The sequence below is a fragment of the Pleurodeles waltl genome, chromosome 9 (assembly GCF_031143425.1).
Source record: "Pleurodeles waltl isolate 20211129_DDA chromosome 9, aPleWal1.hap1.20221129, whole genome shotgun sequence".
In the NCBI taxonomy this organism is placed as follows: Eukaryota; Metazoa; Chordata; class Amphibia; order Caudata; family Salamandridae; genus Pleurodeles; species Pleurodeles waltl.
Genome location: NC_090448.1, coordinates 498,078,984 through 498,099,061, shown reverse-complemented (window position 1 = coordinate 498,099,061; position 20,078 = coordinate 498,078,984). Strand labels below are relative to the sequence as shown.

The following is a 20,078-nucleotide window of genomic DNA, read 5'->3' as shown; positions in this document are numbered from 1 at the left end:
ATGGCAGCTATGTTCTCCTCAATGGTGAAGACTGTTGTGGGATGCGAGCCGGAATAGTTTATGTTGTTTTGGTCTTTAAGATTGTTACATGCTGCTGGAATGTACTTTTTCCTCCCACTAGATTAAAAGAGGTAGCTGACATCTGGCCCTATATTGCTACTTCTAATGTGAATTTTGAAAAGTTGAGCAGACTCAAAGCTTTATTGTTCGAAAAACATGTGGCCCTGACATCTGCACGCGAGATCTACGCACTTCAGGTGGAAATGCTTCACTCGCCTTGTCACAATTCTAATCTTGTCATGCTGTATTGTCCTGGTTATTGCAGTACATGCTTTGCTATCTAAGATGCACTTGCTTTATTAAAATCTTATTGAAACATATACTGCCTCTGTTTGTCATTGTGAATGTGAGACTAATGTAACTGAGAGAAACGGATGAGACCTGAGTTACCACGATTTGCCTGAGAAATCAACTTTGTCAAGCGCTCAGCTAACCAATCATCCTTGCCCTTGGGTAGAGATGAGGCACTGCTAGTTAGCCGGAGCAAAACCCGGGTTGGGGCGACAGGCGTCACCTGTAGTGGGTAAGACTCAGTCTCCCACACCGCAGGCAATTCTGCTGCTCAAACTCCAGTAGTCTCATTAGAATAATGAGAGCCTACGTGACAACATAATCATAGCTCTCCATCTATAATTTGCTAAAAAGGCTCCTGTTACACTGAAATATTTATAAGTAGACACTGAAAATTTGAAGGCGTAGGGGATAGTTTCATAATTTCGCATAATTTGTGGGTGCTTACTTTTGTCAGCAACATCTGTGCAGTTATAGCTTAATGATGCATCCACAATGCTCTAAATATAAAAACATTATGCATGGATTAGGGTCAATACTTTGGGAAATGGTGCTGCTGTTCAACACAGAAGTGTAATGCTATGTGGGTAGTTACACCCTTTGGGTTTTAGTCTCTATACCCCCTCATCTGGTCTCCTGCCTCTTTACCTCTTAATTTCTCATATGTATATTGTACACAAGCTGCTTGGTGAGTGGTGTTTACAGAATATTGGTTGGCAGGAAGGGAATTACAGGGATTTGACAGCTAAGGGACATTCTGATGGAGCGCTGTTCCTGTAATAAATAGTTTCTTTCCTCTTCTTTCTGTCTTGCCTCCATACTACATCTATGATTACGAAGACAGGCCTTCGTAGTGCTAATCAGTTAAAGTATCATGAAACAGTGTTCTCTGATGCATTGTTAATTACTTTTCTAACACATCTAAGGTGCAATCTGATTGAAGTTGCACATCACAGCTGCCATAGTGAGGCATGTCCTACACTGGAAAAACTATCAAATGGGACAATATAAGAACACTAAAGATGCGAGTGTGGCAAATCAGTAGAGCATTCAGGGACTGCGAGAGATATTGTGCACTGGTTGGTACAAAAGAGGGAGGGGCAAACTTCTTGGAGGGTGAGGGGTGTGGGTCCTTGTTTCGTATGAAGCCGAATGGTTCCTGTCAATGATGCCGGCTACAAGTGTGTGTGTGCTGCAATTGCGGAGGACCATTTAAAACGTGCCTTCTACTGCAATCCTATGACTAACTGGTCTACATCCATGAAACCACCTCGTAGAATAGAAGTTACTGAACAGACGATGCAGAAAATATAACACAGGGTACAGCCCAATAAATAACTGAAATGCTGTGACACGAGTCTGCCTGTCTCGAGTTGAGGCACCTCGACAAAGTGGTCAGATATATGTAAAATATGGCTGACACTTGAAAGGAGTGAAAGGTTAAACAAGCAGGTGCTCAATTAAACAGTAAATTCGATTAAATAGGGCCAGTGGTGGTGTTTATGCCGAAAACATCTCTGTTGGAGTGGGGGATGGGGAGATTTGGATATAGTTACATAAGGATGTGGACTCTCATTTCTTGATTGCTGGTGAATTTAATTACGTATATATGATCCCTCTAGTATAGTTTCAGGTGAGTAAAATAGAGTAGATACTGTCTGGTGAATCCCAGAGATGATTTACCAGTATAACAGTAGAACCCCGAGTAGGATTTCATTTTGAGAAGGTATTACTATCTCATCTTTAAAATGTTTTAATATTAGAGTCAGACATTATTCATGGAAAAGATGTGATATATTGGGCCTTAAATTCATTACAAATCACATTTAACTTGTAACTGCCTTGGAAATTATGAAAGGAAATTATAGTGATCCCATTCCTCGGAGGCTTTGCATTGGGTCTAAGGGTAAGACAACACAGTGTATAAATACATGGGTTTACCAGAAAAGGTTGATTGGCCACTTTACAGCATCTACAATGGAGAACAAATTCAAAAGTAACAATAGCTGGGTGGGAAGCCTGGATTGGCATACATTTCAGAAGGAGTAATCTGACACAAAAAGATTGGCAGCTGGTAATCTTTGATTTAAATGTTGGCAGCTATATTATTACATTATATCAGTGTAACTGTCATGTTTCATAACCGTTATTCAAAACAGCCAACTACTGTGATACAAAAAGCAAGATGGTTGTACAGTTTACACAAGAATTAAAACTGAACAGGTTTTTGATTAATAAGCTTTAAAACAAAATGCTCCTATGACCCTTCAATGGAGGCTTTGAGATTAAAGACCTTAGGTTAAACTATAAAAAAGAACTATGGGTGCAAGGGAGTGGGCAGACATTCAGCACTGGGCACATAGTCATGACTCAAATACAGATATTCTGGGAACTAGTGTAAAAGTTGTAACAAGGACTATGGGGGTTATTCCAACTTTGGAGGAAGTGGTAATCCGTCCCAAAAGTGACGGTAAAGTGACGGATATACCACCAGTCGTATTACGAGTCCATTATATCCTATGGAACTCGTAATACGGCTGGTGGTAAATCCGTCACATTTGGGACGGATTACCACCTCCTCCAAAGTTGGAATAACCCCCTATATGTCTATCGTGTTAATATTCAGGCTGAACATCTGATCTGTTAGGTTATTTTATATACGCTGCATATTACAGAATGAGAACCAAACTCTCAATTAGTGAATAAAAAAGTTATTACATCAAAGAGTTACAGCTCCCGCTCATCAGGTGCCCCAGGACAAATCGGTTCTCCCATTAATATTATTATGTCAGGCTGTAATTTCAAGATGCAACCTTTAGAGGTTCTCGATCTGGCCACGGATGCCCGGTTCTTGGGTGGGTCTAGTTCTTCTTCTAATTTGCAGAGGTATATAAGCCACAAAAGTATCACAACGAGAGAAAGGATGGAGAATATGTAGAGGCTCAACTTTTTGCTAAAATTGTATTGAACGAGCTAGAGGCCTGGACTGAAGAGAGTGTTCTTTTACCACAGTATCAGGCTGGTTTTCATAAGGGCTCGGAAACAGAAACGTATGAGCATTCAGTATTATGGCTAAGAGAACTGTTGTGCACCAGGAAGGCAAGTTGTTTGCATGTTTTCTAAAAATATTTCTCAGCTTTCCCTAGAGTTAACTAGACCGCTTTAAGGAATAAGCTGAGCAAATGGGTTATCACCAGATCCTTGCATAGAGCAATCCAACTGCTACAGGGGAAAACCTGGGAGTGTGTGAAAGATGCAGGATAATATCAAGACAACGAAATAAATATCTAGAAATAGGGGTTGAATCAGGGTTGTGCGCTTGCTCCCCCGCTTTTTACCCTATACACCACAGATACAGGAGTGTACATGAAAGTAGTCAGGCACTTCCCACCTGCGCTGGGGGGGGGGGGGGGGGGGGGGGGCAATGAGCTGAGCAGGACAGCAGGCAGCCCTGTTTCAATATTCTGATGAGCCAGGCATACTGGACAAAACCCAACATAGTTCAAATAGAGCAACTGAAGCCATTAATATCTACAATTATACTAATGCTTTGAAAGTCAATCCGGTCAAGACAAAAGTGCATATGGGTGCCCAAAAAAGTATTTAGCTGTCAGTCAAATTGGACTGGGTGGATACTTGTAATTACCTTGTCTCTGGCAGAACCACAGAGCAGGCCAAAAAGCTCAAACCCAAGCTTTAAAAGTCAAACGTTCTTTACTGTAGAAAACCCACAGAAAATTAGTCTTAAGTTTACATGGCCTGACATCAGTGGTGAAAGCTAACTTGGATTTTTCACTTTTACAAAGGGCACTGACCTTGACAGGACTAATTATGATCCGTAGAAATTATTTTGTAGTCTTCCATTTATCTTCAGCTTACCAAGGCATGCCACGCAAACCAAACCAAATCGGATCGGAGCTGGGGTTCGTATGTTAGACTCTTTATTTATTAAATACTGCCATCACCTCAGCAGTGCTCCTATTGATTTTCTTAAAAATGTGCAGGGGCGTAGTTTGGTCAGTTAGTATGGGGGTGAGCTTCAGATTTTTCAACAATCACGCTGGCATATAATGTAAAAATACATTAGACGGGGGCAGGGTGCATGAGAGGGAAATGGTGAGGAATGCAGATTGCTCTTGGTACTCAGTGAAGAAAAACACAGTATTTTGTTAACTAACCAACATTTTTGAAGACTTTTAAAACAATTTAGAGAAACAGAGAATCTGTGTGTGTGTTTTTGTCTGTGTGTATGTAGATAAGCCTTGTGAAATCCGACAGACACCTCACCACACCCAACTAAAAGCAAATGTACCCAACTGTTTACCAGAAATCAAATGTATTGGGGGTGTAACATCCCAAACACCCCCCTCACACTCTAAGCTACCCCATTGAAAATATGCTAAAGATCGAATAGTGAGCTGTGCCGGGCCATTTCAACAGTGGTTCAACCATGTAAAAGTAATCGTAGAAGAACTCTGCGAGGGCTTCTTAAGCCATGTTAATAGAAGCCCAAGGAAAGGCAGCAACCAAGGACAGCCCAGCTGGAAAACATCAATTGAAGAGGCAGTCAAGCAGGGCACAAGTCGCCCCAGTTTAAAATATGCTGAACAGCTCCTGCACATTGTCTGCTTTTGATCCAAGCAACAACGTGCAGGCAAGGTGGGCCTAACTCCAGCTGGGCTTTATACTGGGTGATCAATTTATTACAGATGTACATGTGGTGCATGTCTTACTTTTAATTAGGGCCAAATCCATGTGTGGTTATGTGTCCTAAGATAGTTTGATTATTTGTGAACTGGTATACTGTATATATACTATGTATTTAGAAATACACATTTTTAAAAATGTTTCTTTTGTGTGTTTTCTATACGATTGCAATGAATTGGATTTTAATTTTTGTTTAGTGTTTTAAGTGTTTTTAACAACCCTGAAGAAATCCCTTTCTTTCTTTGGGTTGAAACAAGTTGGCTAACTTTGTCATCCGCATTGCGACTGTGATTGCCATCTATATTACAAGAAAGAAATGAAGAATATCACTTTGATTATGAATAAGTACCTGTCTGTTTGAAGTATTGATTAATTGGCGTGGACTTCACATATAGAACATTTAGCTTCTTCTTGGACAATTTGAGCGTTGTGCTATCATTTACGGAGGGCCTCTCCCATATTTCTGTATATTATTCCTGTGATAATTGTTTTATCTCAACGGTTAATATAAATAGTGGAGTACCTGAGTTGTGGAACGACTTGGAGTGCAGCAACATGATCCATAACCATTCTCAGCTTAAGTTATTGGCCTGCTGGGGTATGTGTGGTCTTGTTTTTTACCCTTCTCCTACCTACCAACTGCAGTGATGCTACAAAGTTTGTGATGTACTGCATAATAACACAACAATAGAGGGTAGCTTTGCTGTTATGATGGTCCTAGGCCTGGGAGACTGATGTAATTTAGAGTTATGTTATGTATGAAATGAAAGCTTATGTGTGTTTATATAGGGCTGGCTTCTTCAGTGAAAGTGAACTTTAAACAAGTAGGTCAAACAGACCATCTCCAGTGCACCATTTTGGCAGTGTGATATGTCTAGGGTATACACATTTCTTATTAATGAGCATAGTCTATTGTAGATTATGATTAACGGCCATAATTTTGGTGTCTCTCGCTGCTCCTACACTTCCCCACTTGGATACCTTTTCTATGCAACTAGTAATATTTTTTTCTGAAGGCCAACATTTTCTTGGCAGTGGAAGTTCGGAATAAAATTGCTTGTGCCTTTTTCTTACGAATTATCTCTGTCACCAATTTCTTCTCATCTTTGAATACCGGGTGGCTTACACTTATTTTAATGTGGAGCTGATACCTCTTGCTTTGAAATGCATCGTCCATTCTTTGTGTGGGTGTTCTGGCTGTACTAATTTCAGGATGAGGTGTTGGGTTGCTTTGGTGAATGTGAGGGCAGTTTAGATATAGTTATGCCAACTATAAGAACATGGGAGATGTCTGCTGCTAAATCTCGACCCCTACTGGGGTTGGCAGTGTGTACTCTGTGATAACATAAATGCAGAGCCCAAAACTTTTTCTTTGGGTCCTATTGCTAAATGCCAAGGTTGCCATTAACTTTTTCTTTCACTACTCTACACTTGCTTATTCTTGCAGGTTCTTTGTTTACCCGGTTTCTGCCTTCATCGCCTTTTTTCTATCGCTTTTTCTCCTTTCTTCCCTTTCTGTCGTCCTTTGGGTTGTGGTCTGTTGGTCAAAAATGAGCCCCGGCCTCCTAAAATGAGTGCAGGTGCTCACCAAAGACACATTAAGAAGTGGGTATGACTGAGTAAAAATATTTCGCATAGGAGAGCGGTCTCACCTCTGGAGGGCTCAGGCAGCTAAAATTATCACATCTAAATAGAAATATTCTGCATATGGAATATAACACCTGGTGGAGTAGTTTAGCGGTGGAGTTAGTTTGTTCAATCCTTGGGTAAAGGAAGCACTGTGCTGGACAAATTATGACGTTATTGAGTGTTTTGCTGTTGAGATTAACACACAAGCTTTTAGAATTGTACTTAAATAGGGAATAAACATCATAAAATTCTACTAAACTGGTGTGGTTATTCATGACTACCAGGTCATGGTGGTGTCTTGAGTTGATTAATGTCTTTGACTATAGTGAAATTCATTGTGGTAATAAATATTGATAACATTATTGATGTATTGATTGACATCTTGATTAGCTATCTCGTCCTAAGGTGTCTCTCAACTGGGTCAAAAGATCCATTGGCCTAAAACGAGTCCTGAAGGGTAATAAATTATTATAAAGGGACGCATTAACAGTTCTGGTAGCAGAGCGACAGTTTGGCCCTTTGGGGTCCTAGAACGGCGAATTATTGTGTAGATTGTTTTTCTGAGATAATGCAAATTGGAGGTATGATGTGTTTCTAAATTCACCATGACTTTCCCGGGATCTCGGAGCCTGCCTAAGTGAGTTGGGGATGTTCTCGGCTTTTTAGCATGTGTGGTTTAGGATTTGCGCTTGCTCAGCTTATGCATCTTGCAGGTGATTTGTGAAGTTTGTGTGTATTTAGGCCAGGTGATGTTGTTTTAGTAGGAGTAGGCGTACTCCACAGTATGAGAGTAGGGAAGTCGGCGAACTTTATATGAGTGTGGCGCTTTGTGCTCATAATTATCCATGTGGTTGGTTGGTAATGTACGGACCCGTCCTGGTCTAAGACTCCAGAGTATACTGACAAGTGTAGAAGACACTTGGGTTTATGTTGTAATTTGTGCGGTTTAGTAGGTCAATCGGGCGTGGTTGACAAGTTGAGTTTGAGTAAATTGTGCGAGTGAAACCTTCGATGGAGGTTTGGCAAGTTCTAAAGTGCACTAGAACAAACCATTGACAAGTCAAGAGTAGGATTTGCGGGTCGAATTCTGCTTGCGGGTGCGATAACTGAGAAGGAGAGAGTAGAGGCCGAGGCTTCAGGTGAAATCTCTGTAAAGTTCTGAAGCGGTTGTGTACCCTTCCTGTAGTGAACCGGCAAATTTGAGTTGTTGTTGTTGTTAAAGGTGCTCGCAATATGTTGCATTAGTTTGGTGTGAAACCGGTGAGGGGCGGAAAAGCCGCAAGACTTTGTCTGCTGCAGTGTGTGTGAGTGTGACGTCAGTAGTGCCGCGCTGGGATAGGTCAGTTGCCGAGAGGGGTCGCGCACGCATTGGCTGCCGTCCGTGAGAGGCAATAGGTTGAGGAAGGTGGGTGAAGAGTGTCCTGGGAATTAAAGTCACTTTCTGATTAAATATAAAACAAAAGAAAAGACGCAAAAATGAATTTTATTAAAGCTTTTAGGAGCGCTCTGAAAGGAGACGCATACATTATGGCGAGTGAAGGGGAGCCTACACCGCCTGAGGGTACTCCAGCTTATATAGTCATGGAGGAAAAGGGTGTCGCGCCTTGCTTATGAATGAGACAATGGTGCAAATTGACAGAGAAGGAGGGATGCTTGGCATTTCCGGAGCACGGAACGTTCAATACAAGAATTCTAGAGAACTTGAGTTGAATGTTAAGTGTACAAAAGCCACCTCTGAGGCCAGCTCAGTACGAGGCTTTAGCAGTCTGGGATTTAATGGCTATTAAACAAAGACTGCAGAAATTCGAGAGGAAAATGAAAAGGGCAGAAAAGACTTTGGCTGAGGCTAGATGGGACAATGAGAGCAAAATGTGGAGACAGGGAATAGTTGATGGACTCAAATTGTTTCCAGCAATAGCACAGGGAGACGAGACGCAGGGGAAGAAAGCCACCTGTAAGACAGACAAGGACTCTAATAAGCCTAAAGAGACTAAGAGGTCTTGGATAGAGGAAGATGACTCAGACGATGAACAGTTTCTTAATCAGTTATTGCATGATCGCCCGCCACCTTATGCAGTAGACGACAATGTCCCGAGCACCAGTGCGGGTCCTGGGAACCAGACGCAGGAGAAGGGAGTTACCGATACAGTATAGACTAGTGATACGGGTTTGATACAGAATGGTGTCAGTGTACCCACTGTGCTAGCCATGCAGATACAGTTTCAACCTCCACCGCAGATACAGAGGATCTATCCAGACGTCCCAGTACTGGAGACTACTACAAATCTGATAGTGCCCCCTGACCCGATATATACAAAATCAAGGTTAGTGCAGAGTGAGCCAACTCCACAATTGCTGCCCCAGCCGCAGCAACAACTGATATCAGGGTATAGTCCAGCAGCAGGACCTCCATTAGTACCTGCCCTGGCTTCAGCGAGTCAAGCTTTGGGAGTTACTGCTCCGCTGGGTTTGGGACCAGGTCAGACACCAGCTGCCATATCATTGCCAATTACTGTCGGTCCACCGGTGCCACTGTATTCCCAAGGTAAGCCTGGCATGTGTGATCAAGGAGTAATGACCCAAGATGCAATAAGACGAGAGTCCATAGGAACTCCTCAATTAATGGCTCCGGGGGAGCAATCAGTTGAAAGACCAAGGTCTTCGTTAGACCTTAGTCCGGTCGGAACACCTTTTGAGGCAATGAGACAGGCAGGGCTAGGTGTGCTAACCCCACAGACAATGAGTACGAATGCTTCGCAGTCGCCAATGATGCATACAGGGAATATTTCGCTGCAAGGTTTTACGGTGCAGCAATTGAATGAGTGGTTAGAAAAAACGTAAGCTTCACAAAAGACTGCAGTAACTGCAGAGAAGCCAGAAAAGACAGAAAAAGATGAGTACCTGAACTCTGTGAGACTGGGTGTGGAAGCTGCTGAACTAGTGGAAGGGACAATAGGGGTAAACAGATTAGAATCGTACACAGAAGCAGAGTTAAAGTATCTGTGCCCCAAAATTACTAAAGAAGTGGGCAATGTGCATCAGAGGTTGGCGAACCTGGCAGACAAATATAATATTGACATTGAGAATACTAAGCATTTGAAAAGAAGTTACAGACTAGACTTCGACTCTAAAGATTTAGATCACATGAGGTCGGCCGGAATAAGGGCGCATCTTAAAGAAATACTGCAAAGTGCTCAGATCTGGGGAGCCTTCGAAAAATGGGAAGGAAGATGGGCAAAGAAAAGAGATAAGGAGAAAAGCGACAGTCCGGGATCGAGTCCGACTAAAGCCTCACCAGACACGGGGACAGTAAAGGTACTACCAATGAGGGAAACAGCTGGAGGGGTCCTAGTTCATGTACCGTGGACTAGAGGAGACATTTTGTCATTCACGAACGACTATCCCAGGTTAAGGGGGAAGCCGATAGAGTGGTATCAGCAAACAGATAGGTTTGTAAAGCTTGCGAAGTGTCTCTGGGAAGACTTGAATACCTTGTCTGAGATTATTGTCCCACCCGACTTATGGCTTGGGTGCAAGAGAGGTGTAGACTGGCCGACACAGGAGCCGGCAAGGGATAAGGCGACCGGAGCACCATCTGAGGAGGTGATGAAGTACTATCATAAAGTGATTGAGTTTTTGAAGCAAAAGGTGTCGCCGAAAGTGACAGATTGGCAGAAAATCGACCGGACCTCACAGGAGGTTAAAGAGTCAATCCATGCTTACTATGAGAGGTTAGTGAAAGCGTTCAAACATTACAGTGGCACTGAGACTATTGAGCCGAAAGACATGAACCATCTTGTGTTTAGGTTCGTTGAAGGGCTGAGACCAGAGGTTAGCCAGATGATTAAGAATCATTTGATCTGTTGGCAAGCGAAGCCGATTGATGAGGTGTTGCAGTATGTGAAATACTGCAGTGACGAGATTGAGCTGAAGCAGAGAAAATTGAAGGAGAAAGTGATGGTGATGCAGATAAGGGCAGCGCAGGCAGGTATGCAAGGGAATGGAATCCAGCAGATGGTACAGCAACAACCGCAAGGGAATGGCGTGTTACAGGCGCAACCGAGAGGCCGAGGTCGAGGTTTTGTGAATCGCGGTCCAGATTTGAATACTGTTGTGGTTCAAAATGACGGACAGGGGATGAAGAAGATGTCACCATGTCACACGTGCGGGGGCGTGGGGCATTGGAAGCGGGAATGTCCAAATGCGGTGCATGATGGTGTCGTTCAACAAAGCACTGATGTCTGTACATTTCAAAATGTGAGAGGTCCAAAAATGAGAGGTCAAAATCAGAACTTACAAAATAACATGGCCCAGATGCAGGGGTTACAGCCCATGCAGCAAATGCCGTGTGTTCAACCAGCACAAATGCAGCAGGTACAACAGCAAGTTCCCATGGTACCTAGACAGAAAATGCAATTACCCTTAGCCCCAATGGGACAGCAACAGGTGATGCTTCCTCAGCAGGTCACAGGTCAAGTAGTAAGTCAAAATAATACAGTACAGCAGTTCCCATTACGTGGTGAAGATGGAATGAATGATGAATGGTCGGATGAGAGTTCAGACAGTGAATAGTGCAGGCTTGCAGCATCCCTAGAAGTAGAACAGAGGGGACCCTATGTAGAGGAAAAGGTGATGGGTCACAAGGTTTCATTCTTGGTTGACACCGGAGCTACACGCTCTACAGTCAGAAGTGCAGAGGTTCCGAAATTGCCACTTTCAGGGCGTACCATAAGAGTGGTAGGAGTAGCAAACCAGTACTTGACAAACCTGATCACAGATCCGGTGCAAGTTGAGATGGGCAACTTTCAGGGACTGCATAAGTTTGTAGTCTGCGATTCAAGTCCCGTGTCCCTACTGGGAAGAGACTTACTGTGCAAAACGAAATGTTTGATTACTTGTTCCAACGATGGAATTGAGGTGCAGACAAACAGTGATGATGAAGGGGATGATGGTCAGTTCTCAGAGTTAGCGACAGAAACCGCGAATGAGGATTACCCTTTGATAACCTTATTCCCGATGCTTACAGTGACTGACTTTCCAGCTGAGTTACAGGGAACAGTGACAGAGAAAGTGTGGGACTTGGCAGGAAAAGAAGTGGGGCTGATAAAAGGAGTGGAACCGGTTAAAGTACAAGTGAAGCCAAATGCAGTGTTTCCCCAGGTGCCACAATACCACATGGCACAAGATGTCCTTATCCAGGTGTCGCAAATAATTGCGGATTTTGTAAGGCAAGGAGTTTTGAAAGAAGTGTTGAGCAGCCCATGTAATTCACCAATAATGGGTCTGAAAAAGCCTTGTGGGAAGGTTCGAATTGTGCAGGACTTGAGGAAAATAAACAAGATTGTGGTAAAATGTTGTCCTATAGTGCCAAACCCAGCAGTGATTATGTTTCAGGTTCTGTGTGATGCAGAGTGGTTCACCGTTGTAGACTTGTCACAAGCTTTCTTTTCGGTGCCTCTTCATGAGGACAGCCAATTTCTCTTAAGTTTCAAATTCCTGGACAAGGTGTACAATTGGTGCAGAATTCCTCAAGAATTTTCTGAGTCACCGTCCATCTTCAATCAGATATTGAAGAAGGATTTGGAGTCATTAGAACTGCCTTTCAGTTCAACTCTAGTGCAATACATTGATGACTTGCTAATTGCGTCCAGAACAAAAGATGACTGCAGGTATGACACAATTGCTTTACTGAACCATTTGGGAAAGAACGGACATAAAGTGTCTCCAAAGAAGCTGCAGTACTGTCAGAAAGAGGTGAAATACTTAGGACACTTGATTGATAGAGGGTCCAGGAGAATATCAAAGGAAAGGGTAACGGCTATTCAGCACATGAACCCCCCGACAACAAAGAGAGATGTCAGGATGTTTTGGGGAATGGTGGGCTACTGTCGCCAGTGGATACCTAACTTTTCAATTATCTCTAAACCATTAATAAAGCTGACAGGCAAGGAAACTAAGGATGACCCGTATACCATAACTCTGTCCAAGGAAGAGCTTGAGTCATTCATGGAATTGAGGGAGTGCATGTGCAGGACACCAGCTTTAGGTATGCCTGATTACACGAAGCCTTTTCTACTGTTTTGTCATGAACGTGATGCTTGTTCTTTGTCTGTCTTGACACAGGTCCATGGAGGCGCAAACCACCCTGTAGCGTATTTTTCAGCTACCTTGGACCCAGTCGAAGCAGCCTTACCGTGTTGTTTGCGTGCAGCCACAGCAGTTGGTCAGAGCCTCACGCAGTGTGAAGGCATAGTGACGGGACATCCCTTAACAGTAATGGTTCCACATTCAGTTGAAATTATGTTGACTCGAACTAAAACCCAGCACATGACAAATGCCCAACTTACCCGATATGAGACAATTATTTTGGGGTTGCCAAATGTCTCCTTAAAGAGATATACTGTATTGAACCCGGCAACTCTACTTCCTGTTGAAAGTACTGAGATTAATAATGAAGAGGAAGTGGAGCATGATTGTCTTGAGGTAACAGAACTATGTACCAAGCCCCGACCTGAAATTCAGGATACGCAGTTAAAAGAAAATGACTGCATTATGTTTGTTGATGGATCCTGTTTCAGAGACTTAGTCGGAATACTGAGAGCCGGTTATGCTGTGTGTACAATCGCTGGCATTATTGAAGCTTCCTGGCTCAAGAGAGTGTATTCCGCACAAGTGGCAGAATTAATTGCCCTTACTAAAGCATGCCACGCAGCTGAAAACCTGAAAGTCACTATCTATACTGACAGCAGATACGGATTTGGAATTGTACATGATTTTGGCCAATTGTGGTCATGGAGAGGTTTCATGACCTCTTCTGGTTCTCCGGTGAAAAATGGCGAGCAGATTAAGGATTTGTTACATGCGATTCAGTTACCTCTTGAAATTGCTGTGGTGAAATGCAATGCTCACGTTAAATCACAAGACTTAGTGTCAATGGGAAACGGCTATGCAGATCAAGTCACAAGGTTTTGCGCATTGAACTGTATATCGTTCAAGGATCAGTGGGAATTGTTACCGCAGACTGAAAATGAAACATGTTTGAACTTTGCCTTAAGAGTAGTGGATACCTTAGATGAGTGCTACCTCTGAAGACGTCAATCATGTGGACCAATAAAAAGCTTGTAAAATAATATGAGGTGAAAGATTAATGACATAATCCATTTCCTAATTGGGTAAAGATAGTGGGGTATAACTAAGATCCAATAAAATTTTAGCGGAATGTACCACGAAAAAGGGATAAAAACCCATGACACGGGGAGTCATTTAGAATTAGGTAGGGAATGCTATTGATTTTATCCAGAAATTTTGTCACTTTGTTTGGTGACTTATTGGTTTGCTTAAACCATCCTCGTCCTTAGATTGCCCATTTTGCACTTTACCTTCTTATGAGGGAAGTGCCCCTTTTTGCCCCGGAGCTGAGTTTTGACTGATGGTGATTAGACCGATGTCCTGAAGACGAAGACTGAACCTGAGTGCTGACCTAAACCTTGGAGGGTAATTATGACAATGAAACTGTGATTTGTCTGTTTGCTTTTCCTTTCTAGGTACCAACTGCTTACTTTTGACAGAGACCATAGCTAGATATTTTCTAAATTGGTGTTCTAAATTGTTTTGCATGAAGCCCAACATGCTAATGCTAATCAGAGGTTAGGACAGGGGTTCACTACACCGACCCAAATAGACAAATGACTGAATCTATGTTTTGTTGAATTGACGCATTGATGACACTCTGCTAAAATTGACTTATGTTGACGCTGTGTTATGTTCTAATAATTGCGTTCCTCGCGTTAAGTCTTATTCGAGTTGCCAAATTATGACAATGTTATTTGGTGTTTTGGTGTTGAGATTAAAACATGCTTTTAGAATTGTAATTAAATAGGGAATAAACATCATAAAATTCTACTAAACTGGCGTGGATATTCATGACTACCTGGTCATGGTGGTGTCTTGAGTTGATTAATGTCTTTGACTAAAGTGAAATGCATTGTGGTAATAAATATTGATAACATTATTGATGTATTGATTGACATATTGATTAGCTATCTCGTCCTAAGGTGTCTCTCAACTGGGTCAAAAGATTCATTGGCCTAAAACAAGTCCTGATGGGTAATAATTATAAAGGGACGCGTTAACATATGCATACTCATGATGCGCTCAAATGTGCTCATGACAGATCTGCTAAACATATGTGTGCGTGATAAGATCTGATGTTACTTTGTTGTGATGTAATTTCCTGTAAAGTAATTGATTGTGCTATCACTCCCTGTGGCGTGAGGTGCGATATCACGCGCCGTGATGTCACTTGAATACTGCTTAACTTAGTTTGTACCCCCACTCCTGTTTTTTAGGGTCTGTGCTCTGCAGACAAGGAGAAACAATACGGGCTTAAGAAGCAAGACAGCCCTACCCTTTTAGGTACAGTGCCTCATCCTCGAGGTGGGAGCATAGAGACGCCCCACATCCAAGGAGCAGGTGATGGCCAGCGGCACTCCAGTGTCAACAATAGGGTTGCCACCTGGCGGAGCCCAGACTAGTAGAGAAAAGTAGTTGTTGCGACGTGAGATGCACACCTCCGCACAAAAGTGCGGACGACAGAGACGCAAAAAAAAACCAATCATTTGGAAAGCAGTGACTGACAGACTTAAATCGCGCTACGTTAAATTCGCAAACCTGCCATAATCCAAACACGCGAATAAATAGGTACTGGAAGGACGCACGTTACGCAGCTCAGGCCGGGTGGTTGTCGTCGGCGGAAGTCTACTTTCCATAGCAGCAGCGCAGTGTACAGTCCGGTTGGCTGTCGTCTGTGGAAGTTTTACTCTCCGACTCCACGGTGGACGCATACTAATGCTGGAAGGGGCCACAGGAAGCGACGCTCTTGTGACGAAGGCCAGGCGGAAGTCTGTTCACCAGAGTTGTGGTGCAGGGGTTTGAAGTGCTGGTTGGGGTTGCAGGAAGAGACGCAAGATTCAGACCGGGTGGCTTTCGTTGGCGGAAGTATTTTAACAAGGTTCCCGTTTTCATGCCCGAGTCATAAGGGTTCCTTCACTGACCGAAACGGACAGAAGACTGGACGCAAAGCAGGTACATTTTATCTCGGCTGCACCTCTGTCAAGAAGGGAGGAACGCAGGGAGGTCACACGCGCCAGAAAGGAAGCCGCAGTTTAGCTCTCCCACACAGCACTGCAGCAGGCCAGATCTTAGCGGCTTCTACATTGATGTGCAGGGGTGCTCTGTGTGAGCCGAGTAGCAGTGTCTGTGTTATGCCGTGCATGCACAGCAAGCCACTACGCCTGCCTTTCTTAGGGTCTGTCACAGGACAACTATGTGTATGTGACAAAACAATAATTTCCCCCTGCCCTTCAGGTGCATTGTCTAGTTGTTTACTCGCATGGCAATATATAATTAAATCTCTGGACCCCTCATGAACGGTTCCAGTACTCTTTAATTCCAAACAGCCCACTCGGAGAGCAGTACATCAGCTAACACTTCTCAGCATGCCCAATGATACACCTAGCTTTCCAAACCTCAATAGGACTGGTTAAAGAAACGTTCATCCTTGTACATTCCATGATAAACGCTGGCGACACACAGAACGAGACAAGAGCACACTTCCACGCAATGTAGAATTACAACTTTTCAACCCTTTTTTTTAATAGTAATTGGGGAGTTTTAGCATTGCTCGAAATAATCTAGAACTGGAGTTAGAGTAGCAAACGAGTCCCCAAATTATATTGTATCTTAAGTAGTAACTTTGTTTCCCAGCTTAACAAAACCATGCAGGGGCGGCTTCTCCATAAGGGCAGATGAGCGGCCCCTCCGTAAGCAGCGGCAGCTGTAAACTTTTTTCCCCCAAAAATGATCATAATCTATGTTTGGAATCGTTTTTCGGGAAAAAGGGGTGGGGTGACGAGTGTGAGGGGGAGTGCTCAGCACTCCACCTCAGAGCGCATGTGTGTTTGGCCAGCTGTCTCGGACTGACCAAACACACATACGCACAACAGGGCTCTCTCCAGCCCAGCAACTGTGTTGCTGGGCTGGAGAGAGCCTTCACAGACTCCCAGTCTGCCTGGGAGCGCCCAGCGAGGTCGCTCCTAGCCAATCCTAATTCTGCTCTTAGCAGCGTCAGGATTGGCGATGGGCAGGCTGGGAGCCTGTGCCTGCATGCAGCGAGATGGGAGGAGGCAGAGGAGCAGAGTAAGGTAAGTGGGTTTAAAAAAAATAATAATAATAATAATACTTTTAAAATTTTTAATTTAATTATCTCCCGCCCCGTTCCATTAGCGCGAGCCGCGACTGAAACCACTTGCTGTCCCTATGGCTCAACTTATGCCAACATTCTACGATGTGAAAGCCTGTTACTTCTTGATTTCTCTAAGTAAAGAGTTTTCAGACTACATGATTTTTATCACAATATCCACAAGCAGCACATATATTCATGACTCTATTTCAATCAAACACACAAAGGGTAATGTAAGGCATGCTTAGAATAAGTCCACCCACTGGCAACCACTTGGTGTAGCATTCCAACTCACGGTTCTGGTGCTGTCAGTGCAACCTCAGTTTGAACCAGACATGTGCGAATCAACCTTGACCCTGCTCCATCAGGAATTGTCCAGCCAGAGCTGCCAGGCCAAATCCATGAACTGGAACACAAGTAACGTAAGACCAGTTTTGGCCTGATTGGGGGTCTTCAGCCAGATGTAGCTTAGTTCCAGTGGCACAGTGAGCAAGGGACCCACGTCTGGGCAAACCCCGCCACTTAGAGTACTACATCAAACACACAAAAGGTGAGTAAATATGTCTGGATCCAAACTGAGGTGACATTGTGGGCAAAAGAACAATGGGTTGGAATGCTACTCGAGCGATTGCCAGTGATTAGGCTTATTGCAAGCAATCTTGCCATCACCTTTTGCATGTAACTGTATTTCTGTCAAACAGCACAAGGTTGCGTTTATAGCATAGTGCATGCAATAGTTTGCTGTATACTTGTGACTATGGAATCTTGCAGATGTGTGTCTCATACATGATATGTGAGGCTTGATTTTATTTCTGCAGCATCATTAATAAATCTGAACAATCAAGTAAATAAAGGAAGGACCTCACCAGCAGCATGTGTAGTACCAGGCTGAGCCCTGATCACACTGGCTAACCACCTCCAAAGACCCCAAAGAAACCCCATCAACTATGATATTGCACTAAATCTGACAAGCAGAACAGCAAACCACCTCCCTCCATTCAAAGGGAAAAAGAGGAATGGTTCGAATAAAGTGAATAGTCATCATAAATACAACATTACCCCCTACACAACCTACAATATGATCAAACAGATTCTCACACACAAGCTACAGCTACATTCAAACATGTATAAAATGCCAAAGCAACACTGAAAAAGCACACTCAGAATAGCTGTACTACAAGCACGCAGATCAAAGAGAGCTATTATACTACATGCTCCCTTTTCTCAACCATAACACAAACATTAAATAACTATCTTACAAATAAACAGTGGTCACACACACCATCACCAGCTGGCCAGGCAGCCACTCCGTTTTGAGAGTGCCTGACATGTAAGTAAACAAATAACAATGCACCAGCACACTGTTAACTTGCCAAAAGATATATCAGCCAGCAAATACTGTATCTTCTTTTATAAGTGACAGTGAACTGTGTCTTTCTACACCTGTGAGAAAAGGCCTTTTTTTGTCATGGTTAGCTCCTGCCTTTTGTCTGGTATTTGATGTGGTCTCGAAGTTGTTAGTGCCCAGGGCCCCTGCTAACCAAAACTGTTGTGATGCACTGGTACAATTGGCAACACCTTTAGCTGCCACCATAAGTCCCTAGCAAATGGTACTTGGGTACCCAGGGTATAAGGTACTAAGAGTAGACCCATGAGGTCAGCAGCACTGATTGTGCCACCCTCAAGGGCCATGCATCTAGAGGCATCCAGCACTTCCATTGCAGGCTGAGTGTCCTGGTGCAATCATAATCTGCAAACTCGACATGGCACACATCCTGTGTGCCCTGTCCACCATACAGTGTATGCAGTATAGGTATTTCACCCCTCTAGCAGGCCTTCCAGCCCTAAGGCAGGGTGCACTATACTATATGTGTGGGCCTAGATGTATGACCAGTATTCCCCTACTGTGTCCTTGCCAAACCTGGGACTTACAACTCCTTCCTCAGGAATGTGCACTGCTCTGCTAGCACCTTTTGAAACTTGACCCCCAGGCCTGCTTCTTGCAGCAGATGGCTGCCCGTGTTGCAAACTCCCACTATTTACCGGGGGTGAATGGCGGTAAAATGCACAAAGGACAGGAGGAGTGGCCACCTCCAGCTTGCCCCACGCGTAAGGTGGTGCATGCGAGGTGACCCCTCCATTTAATTTTCCTCCACCTTGCCTGGTTGAAAAATAGGCAATCTGGGATAGAGAAGTGACCTCTGCCTTCAGGAAGTGGTCACATAGTGGGTGTAGCCACCCTAAGGTAGATGATCCATTGGTCACTACTAGGTACTCCACTAAACACCCACTAAATATAACATTTAGTGGGCACTCCTAGACCTGCAGGTCAGATTCCAAAGACACAAGAAGACCAGCAATAAGAAAGACCCAAGGCTCAATCAAGAGTTGAAGTCCTGCTGCATCAAGTAAAAGGCGCCAAACCCTGACTGCTGCACCCAGAACTCGACAATCGCCACTTAGCGGATGCTCAGACATTGACAGACTCTACAAACCCCCAGAGGACCCCCTCTGTTTGAAAAATTGCTGAAGATCTCCCTCCAGACTGAAGGCATCACTCTTTGCAAGCAAAGACCCAAGTGCCAGTGAAGTCCTATTTACTGACCGGCTGCTGACCAAGGAACTGGATGCCGCGGCCGGATCAAAGTCTACCCGACTGACCCAGAGGACAAACCTGCAAGTGTGCCAAGTTTGGTGGCACTTTGACCTCCAGTGACTGAACTGTGCAATAGCCAGGGGTGCTGGATTCCAACTTCGGACATTCCACTCCAGACTCCAAAAGGACCAGGAGGAAGCTCAGTCGAGGGACTTCAGAAACCATCAAGACTACCCACCAGATTGGCCCTGCTGACCTGCAGGCGACCCTCAAAGCGACCCACCTCCTGCTTCCAAGGGCACCTTTGCGCACAGCTCTTGGCTCACCAATTTACTCTGTACCTGGCCTCTCAGGCCCCTGCACCTGAGATCCAGCTGTGTTCTATGGGTCCCCCTCACCCCTTGCAACCTCGGCATTCTTAAGGGGACCCACCTGACTTACGTTGAAGTCCACCTGTGCAGTACTTTTCCAAATGGTCGCCCTCAGTGGTCCTGTGCCAGCTCCAAAGACTTTTTGCAGCTGCGCCCATGGAAACCGGGAACCGCCTGAACTTCT

General features: G+C 44.0%; 2 protein-coding genes across 4 annotated transcripts in view; one reads left to right on the top strand and one right to left on the bottom strand.

The window, feature by feature from the left end:
• ZBTB25 (zinc finger and BTB domain containing 25) overlaps positions 1 to 15,535 on the bottom strand; it is a 273,963-nt gene extending 258,428 nt beyond the window's left edge. For 2 of the 3 annotated variants that reach the window (XM_069207343.1, XM_069207347.1), the window contains exon 1: positions 15,405 to 15,535. In XM_069207343.1, the coding sequence (XP_069063444.1) occupies positions 15,405 to 15,530 (126 nt within the window). In that variant the 5' untranslated portion in view covers positions 15,531 to 15,535. Of the gene's footprint in view, positions 1 to 15,357 lie in introns of all 3 variants that reach the window. The other variant, XM_069207345.1, reaches the window with a different exon arrangement.
• Positions 15,484 to 20,078, top strand: part of ZBTB1 (zinc finger and BTB domain containing 1) — a 38,404-nt gene continuing 33,809 nt past the window's right edge. The window contains exon 1 of the mRNA XM_069207341.1: positions 15,484 to 15,771. The gene's annotated coding sequence lies outside the window, so the exon portion shown is untranslated. The remainder of the gene's footprint in view (positions 15,772 to 20,078) is intronic.